Genomic DNA, 17,004 nt, shown 5'->3' with positions numbered 1-17,004 from the left:
ACACGAACATGACTGCTGTAACGCCGCAGCATCAGCGGAGTGCGTGCGTGCGTGCGTGCTTTCTCGCGCTTTCCACCACGCCCCTTTCATTCAGCTGAGCGGGAATTAAATCGTAAATAATTATGATATTCCTGCTAAATTAATAATCTTATTACTGGTATGATGATATGATATTAGCATTTTTATTACTTGCTTTTTATTTGGTTTGCTCATTTTGAAGACATTTCTGGTTCCAGGAATATGGCGTGGAGTGAGACCTCTTTTTTAAAACCTCAGACTGGGTACGCGTGTCAACTTGCGCCACCTTGAGGCGAAATAAATAACAGCAGCAAAGATTGAATCACAGAAATGTACATTTTACACGCCTTCATATCCTCAGATCAGTGGCGGATTTAAGAGATTTGGGGCCCCAGGCAAAAGTAGGCATGGGGCCCTGTGGTAAATATTGTACTTTCTACTCCACCACTGTATATTATTTGCATTGTGAACAAACAGCCAGTGTAAAAGTCCTCTCGCTGACTGAGAGGACCGTGTATATTTGACAGGGAAGGGTTGCTTCACTTGATGGTACAAACTGATAATTTATTGTGACAACTCATTCTTTAAGTTACAGATCAACTCACTGACTGCATCACACACACACATACACACAGAGATTACATTAGGTATTAGTGCACTGCCCTATATACCAGAAGGGGTGGCCCTGAGACACACATAATATAATAATCATTCTGTTGACAGTTTATCGAATGCAATTTAATCAAAAACATAATTTTTGTTAGTAATAATTAACTAAGTAATAAATAACCATCAGTGTATAACAAGTTTTATGGGGCCCTAAAGAACTGGGGGCCCTAGGCAACCGCCTAGTTTTGCCTAATGGTAAGTCCGCCCCTGCCTCAAATAATTAATACAAATTCTCTTTCATACTTTTATTGAGCTTGTAACATGTGGTCCGTGCTCAGGGAGCATTTTTATGAGAGAGTTATCTAAAGATTCCCATGTGTAATTTGTGTGTGCAAGTAAAACTTGTGTCATTAAAAAACGATACAAATAATTTTTAAAATTTCTGATATTGGACTTTAATGTCGTTATTGACCGATAAAATTGGTATGCCAATGTTATCAGTACTCCAACAATATAACTCTGCACTATTCAGTCGACAGCAAATGCATATTGTATATGAATATCAAGGTAATCCAACCAAACCTAAAATAATTTAGGTGGAGATATTTATGGTGCATTCTGAATAGTTTAAATGTATTTCTATCAAAAACATTTCCAACCTTTATTAGTAATTAAAGTATAAGATTAAAGTAATTAAAGTACAAGATTGCCTTCTGCGTCTTCTATTTTTCTGGTTACTAACAAAGAGTCCTGGTCTGATAGAAGGAGAACATTTTTAAGGAAAATAACATCCCCATCACTATGCTAAGCTTTTGTCTAAGTGCAAGCCCCTTTCAAACTTTACAATCTCATCTTAACTCAAAATGAGAAGTTTTTCTCATGTTCTTCAGAGGTTTTGCAAAGACTGAGCAAGATTTCAATATATATATATATATATATATATATATATATATATATATATATATATATATATATATATATATATATATATATATATATATATATTTATATATATATATATATATATATATATATATATATATATATATATATATATATATATATATATATATATATATATATATATATATATATATATACATGTATGGCCAATGAGTGGTTGCCTGAGGATAATATCAACACTAAGAAATTGTTGATGAAATTAAATTAAAAATCTGCTTCCTCACTTATTTCTGTCATTTCTAGTGTCAGGTCAAAGCACAACATGAATCAAAATGTAATAATCATTTTTTAGCTCTACCTCTAAATAAGCCATTAAATGGAGATTTACAACATTTATTCTAAATAAAAGTTTAATAGATCTTCAGATAGCAAATATGACAAGTGTGTGAAAAAATGTGGAAGTTAATTTAGACCTAACATACAAAATATCATCAAATAAAAATGATTTGCAAAGTTTAAAGAAAATTCTAATAAATATAATATTTAGTTCCAGTAAATACAAACTAAATTAAAAAGAAAGATTTTACAAGTGTTCCTTGTGGTAATGATGGAAATAACACAATTTCCTTCAACCACTTCTGATGTCCAAGCCTTATCTCAGGTGTGACGTCTGCAGGCATCATTTCCCCCGTCGCAGAGTGGCTTCATCTGTATGACAGACAAATATGGAAATAAGAATTCACTTAAAAGCTTCTTTTCCGGATCAATAAATCATTCAGTGATGAATATAGGAAAAATATATATGTAAAAAATGACGATCGTACTAGCGTAGTCTTCTGGCGTCATTGGCTGAGAGATGACTTTCCTGAAGGCCTCCACCCACTCCCTTTGCTCCTGCTCCTGCTCGCACATAAACACAAACTGCCTCCCTGGAGTCTCCAGAGTGACACTGCGGTGCCACCGGCCTCCTCTTGTGCACCGACCGCTGCTCTCTGAAACGGAGTAGCCATGGTTCTCCGTGCCGATGAAGACAGCCCCCAGCTCTGTGGCATCCTAACAGGCAGAAGAATGAAGAAAACGGTGGCTGTTTGTTGCTCAGCTCTGCCAGGTGTGCACATATGTGCTGAGAGGTGCTTGCACAGGTTGACCTGATAACTGGACCAAACAGGGTTTGTTTTTTTTTGTTTTGGGGAGTGAATAACACTCAGAATAGGATGGAAGGAAATTTACATACTGTAATGTGATAAAATATAATCTGACATCAAATCACACAATAAATGCGTGTCAATAATATTGGTACATTTGATATAATCACAAATCCCTCTAGTTTGATCAACTGGCTTTACAGCATGTTCAGAAAGTCTTTTTACAATTTAAAAAATGTATTAAAAAAGCAAATCAACAGATATTTTTTCTTTGGGAAATTATTACAAAAAGGAAAACAGATATGCAAGACTTTTAGTCCCTTCTTATATGCCTCAATATCTGTTTTCTTCTATTTTTCTAGGTTGTCTTAAATTTATTTTGCCATGCGCAAATTGAGGGATGTGATGCTGCATGTCTTCCATAATCAGACTTGTTCCTACGCCTGCTGCTTGGAATCTTGGGGTCATGGTGGATGACCAGTTGACCTTTAAGGTCCATGTTGCCTCGGTTGCCTGTACCTGCCAATATGCTCTCTACAACATCAAGAGAATCAGACGTACCTGACAGAACAAACGACTCAGCTGTTGGTTCAGGTTCTGGTCATCTCACGCATCGATTACTGCAGTTCCCTACTGGCAGGTCTGCCTGTTTGCTCTATTAAACCTCTGCAGATGATCCAGAACGCCACAGCGAGTCTGGTTTTCAACCAACCCAAACGAGCTCATGTCACTCCGCAGCTAATCACACTTCACTGGCTTCAGGTCGCAGCACGCATCAAATTTAAAGCTTTGCTTCTGGCTTACAAAACAATAACTCAAACGGCTCCCGTCTACCTTTACTCCTGTAGCACTTCATGCAAGGATCTGCGTCCAACTGGACAGTCCACTAGCACCTTCCTACGATGTCCTCTACTGTTTGATTTCATGCTTGTGTTGTTCTCACTCACGTGTAAGTTGCTTAGGATAAAAGGTTCTGCTAAATGACTGTAGAATAGAATTAAATAGAATAATTATTCTTTTAGTCCTGACTGTTTGTATCCAATTTTGTCTCAATGAACTACAACAGACATTGTGCATTTTCTTGAGGAGAAGCTGATTTTCAGGTTCTATTAAAAAGAAGTTATTTCTTTAAAATGAAACCTGAAATACACCGGTGAAGTGTTATTTACAAATTTAATAGCAGATTACATGGAAGAAATTTGCTTAGTATTAGTCGTCACACATAAATAAAAAAGCTTTAAGCTGTAAAGAGACTTTATGGACATATAAATAATTTAATTTATGTATAATTTATGTATAATTTAATTTAATTTTAAATTAAAGAACACGTTGCAGATCAGAAACCCTTTAAATCAGTATTTAGAAAAATATTGTTGGAACTGACGTTGAATAAAAACAAACTTAGAAATACACTATTTGGGCTTTTGGAGAAGTTTCTGTAAGAATTTTACAACTGCATCTAAAACGTGAAGACAGGAAGTGACGTAGAAAAAGGTAGACGGCTGAAACCGCAGCCAATCAGAAAGCAGTAACAGCATCTCGCCTGTAGATGGCATGTATTGATTATTCCCCATAAAAATAACAAATACACACCATCTACAGGTGAGATACTGTTACTGCGCTTCTTGTGATTGGTTGCTTTTCACTACTTTTTTTGTATTTGCACTAAAACAAAGGTGGAAATAAAGTTTTCATCTTTCATACATGATGTTATTATCCTGCTATCTTACTGGTGTGGCCCACTGTAACTCCAGTTTGACACCCCCGATTTAAATCATTGCATTTCTTGCATCTTTGTCTCATATTTTCTGTGTATTACCAGTGGAGATTTAAAATACAGAAGCTTCCTGTTCATCGAGCTCAGCGTGAACCACCTCTTCTTAAAAGGCTCCCGTTGCTGAAAACACAAACACACCAAGCCAGGCAATTAATTTAGCAGATAAAATAGTGTAAACATGAACAAAGTGACACAATCAGTAGAGTCAGCAACACCAACCGTTGGGCCGGTTTTCTCCATGTACCCTTCCATCAGGCAGTGTGGAGTAATCTGGGGTATTAACTGCAAAGAAACAAGAGAAAAGCTGTTAAATGAACTTTAACGACACTTCACACTGTTTGTTTGTGTTTATACATGATTAATTTGATCATTTTTAGATATAAAAATGAAACAATATTCACTACTTTTCTTACATTGCTGCATTTAATCATTTACCTGCAAGTGTGTGACTCTAAATGCAGTTAGTGTGTGTGTGTGTGTGTGTGTGTGTGTGTGTGTGTTTGCAGATATAAACCCTGTCTGTATGTCGGTGTACAAACAATTCTGACCGATGAAAGAGTTGTTAACATCTGAGACTAAATGGTTTTAAAATAACTCCTGCTCATGGAAAAGCTGGAAGAAAGAGTTCTTCAAAGCGAAAACAACTGGAAGGAACATTTTCAGGAGGGGTGTGTGTCGTCTGTGGAGCTGAGGGAACTAAACCAGAGCTGTTTGTTTTTTATTGATCAGCGGTTTAAGCGAACAAGACAAACACGCTCCCACATGGAGGTGATTCTGTCCTGTCGTTTTAAATTTGTTTATTTGATTTGTTTATTTGAGTTTGCACTTTAAAAGTAACAGGAGGACATTCATAGAGAAAAAAAAGTAAGAGGAAAGGTTCAAATGATAGACAAAACACGTAAAAAATAATGTAAATTGCAGTGCTGGGAGGTTGGAAACCCTATTAGGGCTTATCGAGAACCTCACCATAATCTAAATACAAGAATAAATTAAGTAATTAATTATACCATATAAAGGAAATACATACAACGAAGCATTAAAAAAAACAAAAAAACCAAGCGTTAAATGCAAAAATGTTACAAATAAAATAAATATAACAGTAGAGCATAGTTTAACGTGATCCCACTGCAAATAGATGTTCTTTCAAATGCCAGGCCATATCTTTAAGAGGACTTTCCATCTGTGCACGACATTGACCAGTTCTGCAAGGCAATGCTGCATGCAGTCACTTGGAAAATAAAATCACCCTTATTCACATGCTTTTATCTTCCAGAGAGAAATGCAAAAATATGATGTGTTGATGCATTTTCATTTCATTTTAATCACATCACCAGACACTGGAATCTAAATACGCAATCAAACTTAAAGAACATCTCTCACGTCATTGTTTCGAAGAGTTGGGTGTTTCTTCAGGAGGTAGGCAAAGCGTGTAGCCCGAACAGCGTTGAAAAAGGAGACGATCACCTGGAAAAGGTCAGATACAAAACAATTCATCATGAAGACGACCATGTGAGCTGCTGGAGCTCTTCCTGAAAGTGTGCAGGAGTGTATCTGGATCGATGAAATCGTGTCGCTCAGCTCAGATCATGTGCAGGATTTAAAGCATGCAGTGATTTTTGTCGTCTCTTACTTGTCTAGCGTTGCAGCTTTGGTCTCACCTGCCCATCCTCGTGGTAAACAAACAGGTTCCTCGTACGTTCATCTTCCAGATAGGAAATCTGCAGACCGTGCGCGTGACCGATCTTCTCCGGCTGGAATTCTACCTTCAGGTCCTTCATGCTAATGACAGCTTTGGGAACTTTGGACTTGATATCAATAAAAAGATTGAGAAACATTTTTATTGAAAACAAAAAAAGCATCTGATTAAAGTTGACTGAATCTATTCACAAACATGAATTAGAAGAAGAACTCACTTCCTCTTTGATGAAGTATCTGAGGGTGAAATCTTTCTGTGACAGAACGAAGATCCTCTTCAGAAACTGCTTGTTGTCTTTGCCTTTTTTCCAGAGTGTTGACTCGTATAGATCTGGCAGAAAAGGAATGATCATCCTCTTTCAGTTCAACGGTTTTACATATGAGGACAAGCACGATGTAATTAAATCTTAAGTCAGGGAAATATAACCCATACATGATGTATAACAGTGTGTATTATTTGCTTAATACAATCTAAGCCTTGATGCAGAAGCAGTGTGTGAGAAACTAAACACACCCCATCATTCAACAGCATGTAGAACCAAATTTAGCCGCTACAACTTGGAGGGATTGTTTCTGTGTGATGTTATCAGGCTCTTAAATCATTGTGGAGGAATTTGGGCCCATTTTTCTTGACATCATTACTTAGGTTTATGGAGTTCTGCAGGTCTTTGTGTGTGCACAGCTTTCTGGAGGTCCCAGCAGAGCCTGTCAGTCGGGTTGAGGTCTGGATTTACTGGGATATTACTCCACACTGATTCTTTTCTTTCTCATCCGTTCTTTTGTAGCTTTGTTGACGTGTTTGGGGTCCTTGTCTTGTTGCATTGAATCACATCCAGCCATGTTTTAGCTCTCTGACAGATGGCTTCATGTTTGACTCAGAGTACTTTGGTAAACAGACCCTGTGGTGGACTGGAGACTGGTCCTTTGGAGCCCTCCAACTGGAGCCTTTTCATGCTGAACTGGATAAGCTGGTATAGAAAACGAATGGATACTGTTGGATTAATTGTACATATATGTTATCACTGATGTTATAATCTCATTCATTTCTTAGTTCTCATTTATTCTGATCATCTCTGATTTTGACCCGTTTTATTGCTGCAGTTTTCTGTCTGTTCTTGTTTCTCTAAACAGCTGGAGCCACTCTGGCAGATACGAGCGCAGTCTCCTAAGAAAGAGTACATTAATATTCCATCCATCCATCCATCTTCTGCCGCTTATCCGGGGTCGGGTCGCGGGGGCAGCAGCCTAAGCAGGGAAGCCCAGACTTCCCTCTCCCCAGCCACATTTGCCAACTCTGCGGGGGGGATCCCGAGGCGTTCCCAGGCCAGCCGAGAGATGTAATCCCTCCAGCGTGTCCTGGGTCTTCCCCGGGGTCTCCTCCCCGAGGGACGTGCCTGGAACACCTCACCAGGGAGGCGTCCAGGAGGCATCCTGACCAGATGCCCGAGCCACCTCAACTGGTTCCTCTCGATGCGAAGGAGCAGCGGCTCTACTCTGAGCCCCTCCCGGATGACCGAGCTCCTCACCCTATCTCTAAGGGAGAGCCCGGCCACCCTGCGGAGGAAACTCATTTCAGCCGCCTGTATACGAGATCTCGTTCTTTCGGTCACGACCCACAGCTCATGACCATAGGTGAGGGTAGGAACGTAGATCGACTGATAAATCGAGAGCTTCGCCTTCTGGCTCAGCTCCTTCTTCACCACGACAGACCGGCGCAGAGCCCGCATTACTGCAGACGCCGCACCGATCCGTCTGTCGATCTCACGCTCCATCCTTCCCTCACTCGTGAACAAGACCCCGAGATATTTAAACTCCTCCACTTGAGGCAGGACCTCACTCCCAACCCGGAGAGGGCAATCCACCCTATTCCGGCTGAGGACCATGGTCTCAGATTTTGAGGTGCTGATTCGCATCCCAGCCGCTTCACACTCGGCCGCGAATCGCTCAAGCGAGAGCTGGAGATCACGACCAGACAAAGCCAACAGGACCACGTCATCCGCAAAAAGCAGGGACCCAATCCTGAGGCCACCAAGTCGGATCCCCTCAACCCCTCGGCTGTGCCTAGAAATTCTGTCCATATAAGTTATGAACAGAATCGGTGATAAAGGGCAGCCTTGGCGGAGTCCAACCCTCACCGGAAACGAATCCGACTTACTACCGGCAATGCGGACCAAGCTCTGACACCTGTCGTACAGGGACCGGACAGCTCGTACAAGGGGGTCCGGTACCCCATACTCCCGGAGTACCCCCCACAGGAGCCCCCGGGGGACACGGTCGAATGCCTTCTCCAGGTCCACAAAGCACATGTAGACTGGTTGGGCAAACTCCCATGCCCCCTCCAGGACCCCAGAGAGGGTATAGAGCTGGTCCACTGTTCCGCGACCAGGACGAAAACCACACTGCTCCTCCTCAATCCGGGATTCGACTATCCGGCGGACCCTCCTCTCCAGGACCCCTGAATAGACCTTACCAGGGAGGCTGAGGAGTGTGATTCCCCTGTAATTGGAACACACCCTCCGGTCCCCCTTCTTAAAAAGGGGGACCACCACCCCAGTCTGCCAATCCAGCGGTACTGCCCCCGATGTTCACGCGATGCTGCAGAGGCGTGTCAGCCAGGACAGCCCCACAGCATCCAGAGCCTTAAGGAACTCCGGGCGGATCTCATCCACCCCCGGGGCCTTGCCGCCAAGGAGCTTTTTGACCACCTCAGTGACTTCAGCCCCAGAGATAGAAGAGTCCACCCCTGAGTCCATCAGCTCTGCTCCCTCATGGGAAGCCGTGTTGGTAGGATTGAGGAGGTCTTCGAAGTATTCCCTCCACCGACCCACAACGTCCCGAGTTGAGGTCAGCAGCTCCCCATCTCCACTGTACACAGTATTGACGGAGCACTGCTTCCCCCCCCTGAGCCGCCGGAAGGTGGACCAGAATCTCCTCGAAGCCGTCCGGAAGTCTTTCTCCATGGCCTCGCCGAACTCCTCCCATGCCCGAGTTTTTGCCTCGGCAACGGCCGAAGCCGCATGCCGCTTAGCCCGTCGGTACCCATCAGCTGCCTCCAGAGTCCCACAGGCCAAGAAGGCCCGATAGGACTCCTTCAGCTTGACAGCATCCCTCACTGCTGGTGTCCACCAACGAGTCCTGGGATTACCGCCACGACAGGCACCAACGACCTTGCAGCCACAGCTCCGGCCGGCCGCCTCAGCAATAGAGGCACGGAACACAGCCCATTCGGACTCAATGTCCCCCGCCTCACCCGGGACATGTTCGAAGCTCTGCTGAAGGTGGGAGTTGAAGCTCGCTCTGACAGGGGACTCAGCCAGACGTTCCCAGCAGACCCTCACAACACGTTTGGGCCTGCCAGCTCTGACCGGCTTCCTCCCCCACCATCTGAGCCAACTCACCACCAGGTGGTGATCAGTTGACAGCTCCGCCCCCCTCTTCACCCGAGTGTCCAAGGCATGTGGCCGCAGGTCCGACGATACGACTACAAAGTTGATCATTGAACTGCGGCCCAGGGAATCCTGATGCCAGGTGTACATATGGACACTCTTATGCTGGAACATGGTGTTCGTTATAGACAATCCATGACGAGCACAGAAGTCCAATAACAAAACACCATTTGGGTTCAGAGGGGGGGGACCATGCCTCCCAATCACTCCCCTCCAGGTCTCACTGTCATTGCCCACGTGAGCATTGAAGTCCCCCAGCAGAACAATGGAGTCCCCAGAAGGAGCACCCTCCAGCACTCCCTCCAAGGACCCCAGAAAGGGTGGGTACTCTGAACTGCTGTTCGGCGCATAAGCACAGACAACAGTCAGGACCCGTCCCCCCACCCGGAGGCGGAGGGAAACTACCCTTTCATCCACCGGGGTAAACCCCAATGTGCAGGCACCAAGCTGGGGGCTGATGAGAATGCCCACACCTGCTCGGCGCCTCCCACCATGAGCAACTCCAGAGTGGAAGAAGGTCCAGCCCCTCTCGAGGGTACTGGTTCCAGAGCCCAAGCCATGCGTCGAGGTGAGTCCAACTATATCTAGTCTGAACCGCTCAACCTCGCGCACAAGCTCAGGCTCCTTCCCCACCAGAGAGGTGACGTTCCACGTCCCTAGAGCCAGCTTCTGCAGCCGGGGATCGGACCGCCAGGGTCCCCGCCCCTTGCTGCCGCCCAGCTCACATTGCACCCGACCCCTACGGCTCCTCCCGCAGATGGTGAGCCCACGGGAGGTGGGGCCCATGTAACCCTTTCGGGCTGAGCCCGACCGGGCCCCATGGGCGAAGGCCCGGCCACCAGACGCTCGCTCTCGTACCCCGCCTCCAGGCCTGGCTCCAGAGGGGGGTCCCGGTAACCCGCGTCCGGGCAAGGGAACATTTATGCCCAGGTTTGTCATCGTCATAGGGGTCTATGACGATGACATTAATATTATTTTCTCTTATTTGTTTTGCATTGCTTCACTATATATGGAATTGTTGCATTAACTTGTATTTACTTATTTAATAAGAAATGCTTGAGGGGAGCAGTCCAGTGGGGACAATCTCTGACCCTGCAGGTCAGGGCTGTGATGATATGCTTTTGCCCCGATTCAATTTGATTCTGATTTTTTTTGGGTGCCGATTTGATTTAAATTGCAATTCTCACAATTCCTCAATATTTCTGATTTTTGTAGATTAAAAACAAAAAATAAATAAAATAAAAATAATACCCAAGAAGACAAGTAAAAAAAAAAAAATTAATGAAAACAATAAAAATGACAAAAAACTTTATAATGGATTAATTTTGTTTATTTGAAAAAAAAAAAAAGTAGATTATTAACCAAAAAAACTAACAAATTTTTTTTTTTTTAAATTGTGAAGCAAAAAAATCTGATTTTCCCATCCCTACTGCTGGTTTGAGGCTGCTTCCCCTCTTGCAAAATAAAAAATAAAAATTTAAATTTGGGCATTGACTCCTTTTTGTGTGTTTCACTGTTACAGGCCAGGATTAACCTGGCAGATACTTTGGAACATGGAGAATGTCATGATTTAACCAGTGGCTAAGTTATCCAGGTGGCTGCAAAACCAGCATCGTTTGCCAAAAAATGTTAGGAAGAAGTTGTTTTTGCCCAAACATGGTGCATCATGTCCAAATATCTGCAGCTTGGGATGATCTCTCCACAGGACACTGTTCCACTCACTGCTTTTTCAAATTCTACTATTATAAATGGATATTATTGGCCGATATCGGCATTAAAATGCAATATAATTATTGGTATCGGTTTTTACTTTTTTTAAGGATAAGCTTCACACAGTAAACACAATAAGTGAATATTATATATTAAACTCTTCAGCTATGTCTCCTCTAACTCAAAATGACAAACTATAAGAGATGCCATCTATAGTTTTACAGATATATTTGTTTGTTTGGTTGATATCGGTATCAGAAATTAAGAGTTGGACAAGTATGTTAGATATTGGTAAAAAAAAGCTCATGTCAAAAACCCCAGCTCTGAATATTTAATATACTAACTGAGACATGTAGGGTGGAAGATGCAGCTCTTTTTATATGTTGTTTGTTTTTTCTTTTTCTTTTTTCTTTTTTTGCAGTTTTCTGAGAATTGTTAAGTCCGACCGTGGGATAAACTTAATGAAACTTCTGGTTTTGGGAAGATTGTCAGCTGTCTTGGATCCATCCATTATCCTAATCGCTTAGTCCGATGAAGGGTCGGAGGGAAGCTGGAGCCTATCCCAGCAGTCTTTGGGTGAAAGGCAGGGTACACCATGGACAGCTTGCCAGTCCATCGCAGGGCTGAATGATGTCCACTTCTGGATAACATATCCCACATGTACAGTTGCAGTGAAAAGGATTAGACCCCCACTGAAAATCTGGTTTATTGGCAAAATCTTGCAGCTCTTTGCAACTTCATGACTAGCATTTTAAGTCCTTAGTAAAGCATCCTTTTGACCTGCTGGAAATGTGATGTGTAGCCAGACATCAGCTTCCTGCAGGGTTCCTGTGGAACCATAGCTCATTCCTCATGGGCAAAGCTTGGGTTTGTGTGCTGCAACGGCCTTTATCAAATCCTGCCAAAGACTGACTGTGACTGCGATTTCCGCTCTAATATTTTCCAGGACTTGTTTTGAAACCAAGCTTTGGTCTCTCAGGATTTTCTGATACTTGGTTGAATCCATCTCTCCTTGAACCTCTTTGGCTTATTTCTGTAATGTTGAGCAGATTGAAGAGGACTTTTCTTGTGCTTTTGGTGGAGATGGAGCCTTCCAGTGTGTAGCATGCATCTTACTGTGGAAACTGAAACCTCAGTACTTGCTGCCACTAAGTCTTGCTGCAGGTCTTTTGCAGTCAGTCAAGGGGTTTTGACCACCTGCAGCGATTGATAGCTTCCTCTTTCTGCCACATCCAGGTGTTGCAGCCACTGTTCCTTCACCTGGAAACTTGTGAACTATGCTTCCAGCTGTAGCTCAAGGAACATTCAATTCAATGTATCCTTTTCCTTGTTAATGCAAAGCAGAGATCTCTCCTGGACAATTCTCTTGGCTTAGCATCTCTAACATGCAATCCGACATCATAGTCAACACTGTTCCATGTCAAGACATCTCATGCAACTAAAAACACCTGCAAAAACAGCTACATTTCTTAATATTACCTTCTTACAGCAGGGTAGTTACCTGAGGTATAAGCTTCAAGAAAGCCCTTGTTTTCTCCTGTAAATTCCCGTCTTTCATACTTTGCGTGGATCCATTGATCCTTAAGAACACTAGGGGAGAAGAAAGATTTTATTTGCACGTACTTCTGGTAGCAAACATCTATTGGAGCAGGAACACCTCTAAACTGCTGGACAAGGCCCAGCAGAGACTTTGTTTCCTCAGGGTGCTGAGGAAGGATAACATCACTCAGAGACGCCTACCGTCCATCTACTGGTGCTGCGTACCGAGTACCTGAACCTACTGCATCATATGGTTCACCAGCTGCACGGTGACTCAGAACAAAAAGACTTCATTAAGTTGGACCAGGAGATCATCCATTCTCAGCACTTATCTACACAGTTCTCCCTGCATCAGGGGAATCTGAATCCCCCTTGAGGATACATCACATCCTGTGGTTCACTCTTTTTAAACTGTTATCGTCAGGATGGTGACGCAAACCAATCACAATATGAAAAAATGTTTTTATCCTACAACTAAAACTACACTTAGAGGAATAACCGTAACTACAGTCAATAAAACTCTGCTTACAAAGAGAAAGTGCAACCACGGCGGCTGTAGCTCAGGAGGAACCCGGAGGACCGATTCCAGCTTCACCTGACTACATGTATAAAGCTTGTTCCATCCTCCACGGGAAGCCAGAACTTTTTTCTTGTTCTCGAGGCTCCGAGAAGAAAATGACGTCATTTTGTTCTCGGGGACGTGTTTGAAGACAGTTCTCGACACATCGGGCTGGCAGAACTTTTTTCTTGCGGGGCTCCGAGAAGTATCGTGTGATTGGTCGGTCATTTGAGGTGGGCGTGGTTAACATGGAGAAAACATGAAGCGGAGTTGCTGCTTCCGCGCTTTTCCTGTTGCAGGTAAAACGGATTGTTTTGATAAAACAGCTGATGGAAGTGGTGAGAAAGTACCAACATTTTTTACATGAAACTAGAAAAGCAGTCGGAGAGCGGAAACCTCCGCCAAGCACAGTGTTAAAGAATCCTGAATCCAGACGGTGATCCGGATCACCACCAGAATTTAATCAGTTCTTCATTTTCACATTTCCAACAATTCTTGAGATGTTTACAAAAATCCGTCCGTAACCTTTTGAGTTATCTTGAGCAAAAAGATGCCGGTAAAAACATAACCTCCTTGGCGGAGGTAACAACCGGGTTCATGGCACATAAAGCCATGAACCCCCCCCCTGCTTCTCCTGGAGGATAGATGGACATGACGAAAGAAGTTTTTCTTGTTCTTGCAGCCTTGAGAACAAGAACTCAGTTCTTTCTTCTCGTGGAGGATGGAACAAGCTTCAGTGTCCCTGGGCAAGACACTGAACCCTGCATTGCCCCATAATGTGTCTATTGGGGTATGAGAGTGTGTGTGAATGTGTGACTATGACATATAGTGTAAAGCGCTTTGAGTGGTCGGCATGACTGGAAAAATTCTAAGTATAATTAAATTTAACCGGTGGGAAATATCTACGTAGGTGGGTTGTTTTAACCGGCTAACTTATTATAGTTATCTCTTAGTCATTCTCTCACCTTTCGTATTAAGTGTTATTATTTCTTTTACACTGTTAAAAGTTGAGTATATGTATGACTATGCAGCACAAAGTGATCAACACTTTGAATTTCACCGCACACATTAGCAGGTAAAGTCTATCTGCGTAAACACGAGCTGTGTCAATGACACGTGTGTTTGTTTGTTTCGCTGGTATGAACTCCATTCCTGGATTCAGCTTCATACAGAATAGTTCCTCCTTTCAGATATGCACCATGACCTCTCCTCTCATTCACTAAAGAAAGACTTTGTTGACCCTTCACTTCTACTTCTGCTCAGGGAATGAGGTGAGCGTGTGGTAAAAGTGGTGTTTGTCACTCACACACAGTCTTTTTGTTGTGGTCTGTAGAAAAAGGCTGGGACACACTTCTCAAAAATGGCTTTGACCGCAGAATTTCCTCTCTCCTTCATGAACTGAAACCACATGATGAGGTAAAAAAAAATCTGAAAATATTCATTTATTCACACGTTTTCCTTCATATTTCCAGATCCACAGCATTTACTCAAAGTGATTATGAGCTAATCATGCACAGATATCATGATAAGACACATTCCTAAAATAAAGCAAATGGGATGTTAAAAATAGGCCAGTTTATAATGTAGGAAGAGATACTTTCAAAGAATTGCTAAAAAAAAAAAAAATACAGAAACAAACAGAGAGATTTGAAAGAAAGATAAAAAAAAAAAAAAAAAAACATAAATTACACTCCATATATAAAACAATCCTCAAATCAATACCTCTACAAGCGAATCTTCCCAGTAATCCAGCCGAATGGATTTGACTTTACTGACATCGGATAAGTTACGATGCATTCCTGAACAGTTCAGGCACACAAACACACCAAGAGTGTAAGAGGCCCAGTCAGGCTCTGTGAGCAGAAATAATCAGGGGTTATTTTTTAATAGGTGAAACAGCCCATTTGTTGTCTTTAAATCAGCTGTCACAAAAACTGTAAAAAAAAAAAAAATAAAAAAAAAAGACTTGATAGTAAAATGTTGAAGCTTATAAGAGGAACAATGAGCTCATCTGACAGATATACAGCAGCTATCTGCTTCCCCTTAAACAGGTTAAGCATAAAATGTGACTTGGTTATAAAATGTAATTTTAGACGTCATTCTTATCACAATAACATTAGTGGCTTTGAGCTGTTGTTTACTACAGTTAAACTTAAGCAAAAACGCCATTTTAACCTAAAACAACAGAGTAGTTCAGTGAAAATGAAACAAACCGAACTTATTGACCAAAATGTACAGGTTTTGTTGTCATGGATCTGTTTGGTTTTACTCACCAGGAGCTCCACAGTCTGCACACAAGTTGTTTCCTGGCTGCCGCACCAATTCCAACAGGAATCTGTTATTTCTCCCCAGAGTGGCCATAGATAAAGACACTTAACTTCTCTCCAGGTGAAAGTCAAATCCAACTCAAACAGCAACGAGAGTTTAACTCCATATTGATTCCACACATCTGTACAGAGCAATTCTGCTCTGAGCAGGTGAAAACAGTATATCTTCTCACTGGCTCAGTATTTCCTCTTACCAGGGCAGCATCATGAAGTTAATTGTTCTGCACACAAATGTAGAGGTCCAGAAATAGAGAAAGGAAGTGAAACAGACGTCACTCTACTGCAGTGCGATCGCCTATCTGCTGATGGACTCATAGAAACCCAGGTTTGGCTGGTGTGATGGACTGATGCTGTGTTGGGTTATGTGCACTGAATTTAGTGGAATATATAGCTTAGAGAATTTTACAGCAACCTACAAAAAAGAATAAAAACAAACAATAAAAACTATGTAGGGACAGTGTGTTGATCACTGATGCATTAAGCCTTTTTTTTTTTTTTTGACAAGCCGTGCCAATAATGACTTTTGTAAAGAAAGGCTTGGTCTCTCTAAGGAAGTAAATGTTTATTTATACAGCACTTTTCAAAATAAAATCACAAAGTGCTTCACAATAAAACACAAAAACTCAAATCATAAAAGAACCTAAAAACTAAAGAAAAAGAAAGTTTTGAAAAGATAAGTTTTTAAATGCTATTTTAAAAGAGATCATTGAGTCCGCTGATGGGGCTGCACGGTGGTGTAGTGGTTAGCACGGTGGCATCACAGCAAGAAGGTTCGATCCTCAGCTGGGCTCAAATGGTGGCCTTTCTGTGTAAAGTTTGCATGTTCTTCCCATGTATGCATTGGTTCTCTGCGGGTACTACGGCTTCCTCCCACCGTCCAAAGACATGCATGTTAGGTTAATTGGTAAATCTAAATTGTCCCTAGGAGTGAGCGTGAGTGTTTTCATGTTTGTCCCTTTGTGTGGCCCTGTGATGGACTGGTAATCTGTCCAGGGTGTACCCTGCCTCTCACCCAAAGGCTGCTGGGATAGGCTCCAGCTCCCCTGCGACCCTTGATAGGATTAAGCGATTCAGCTAATGAATGAATGAATGAGTCCACCGTTGTCTGGCTGAGAAGCAGAGAGTTCCAGAGAGCAGGAGCCACTGCTGCGAAGACTCTGTCACCTTTAGTTTTAAGCTGTGTTTGTGTAACAGCCAGAAGACCCTGGTCAGCAGATCTCAAAGACCTGCTGGGAACATATGGCTGTAAAAGGTCCCTGATATAACCAGGTGCTTG

General features: G+C 42.5%; 1 protein-coding gene across 1 annotated transcript; it reads right to left on the bottom strand.

Moving 5' to 3' along the window:
• Positions 1 to 2,209: 2,209 nt before the first annotated feature.
• LOC306774773 (arf-GAP with dual PH domain-containing protein 2-like) lies at positions 2,210 to 15,762 on the bottom strand (the record flags this gene model as incomplete). The annotated part of the gene is made up of 11 exons (XM_079264940.1): positions 2,210 to 2,238; positions 2,355 to 2,583; positions 4,495 to 4,572; positions 4,672 to 4,734; positions 5,833 to 5,916; positions 6,111 to 6,257; positions 6,366 to 6,478; positions 12,805 to 12,893; positions 14,708 to 14,799; positions 15,124 to 15,254; positions 15,675 to 15,762. 11 exons carry the CDS (start codon positions 15,760 to 15,762, stop codon positions 2,210 to 2,212), a joined length of 1,143 nt encoding a protein of 380 aa, XP_079121066.1.
• Positions 15,763 to 17,004: the final 1,242 nt, after the last annotated feature.

This window comes from Telmatherina bonti, assembly GCF_933228915.1.
Source record: "Telmatherina bonti genome assembly, chromosome: 3".
Classification (NCBI taxonomy): Eukaryota; Metazoa; Chordata; class Actinopteri; order Atheriniformes; family Telmatherinidae; genus Telmatherina; species Telmatherina bonti.
This window is presented reverse-complemented; position numbering and strand designations above follow the sequence as displayed.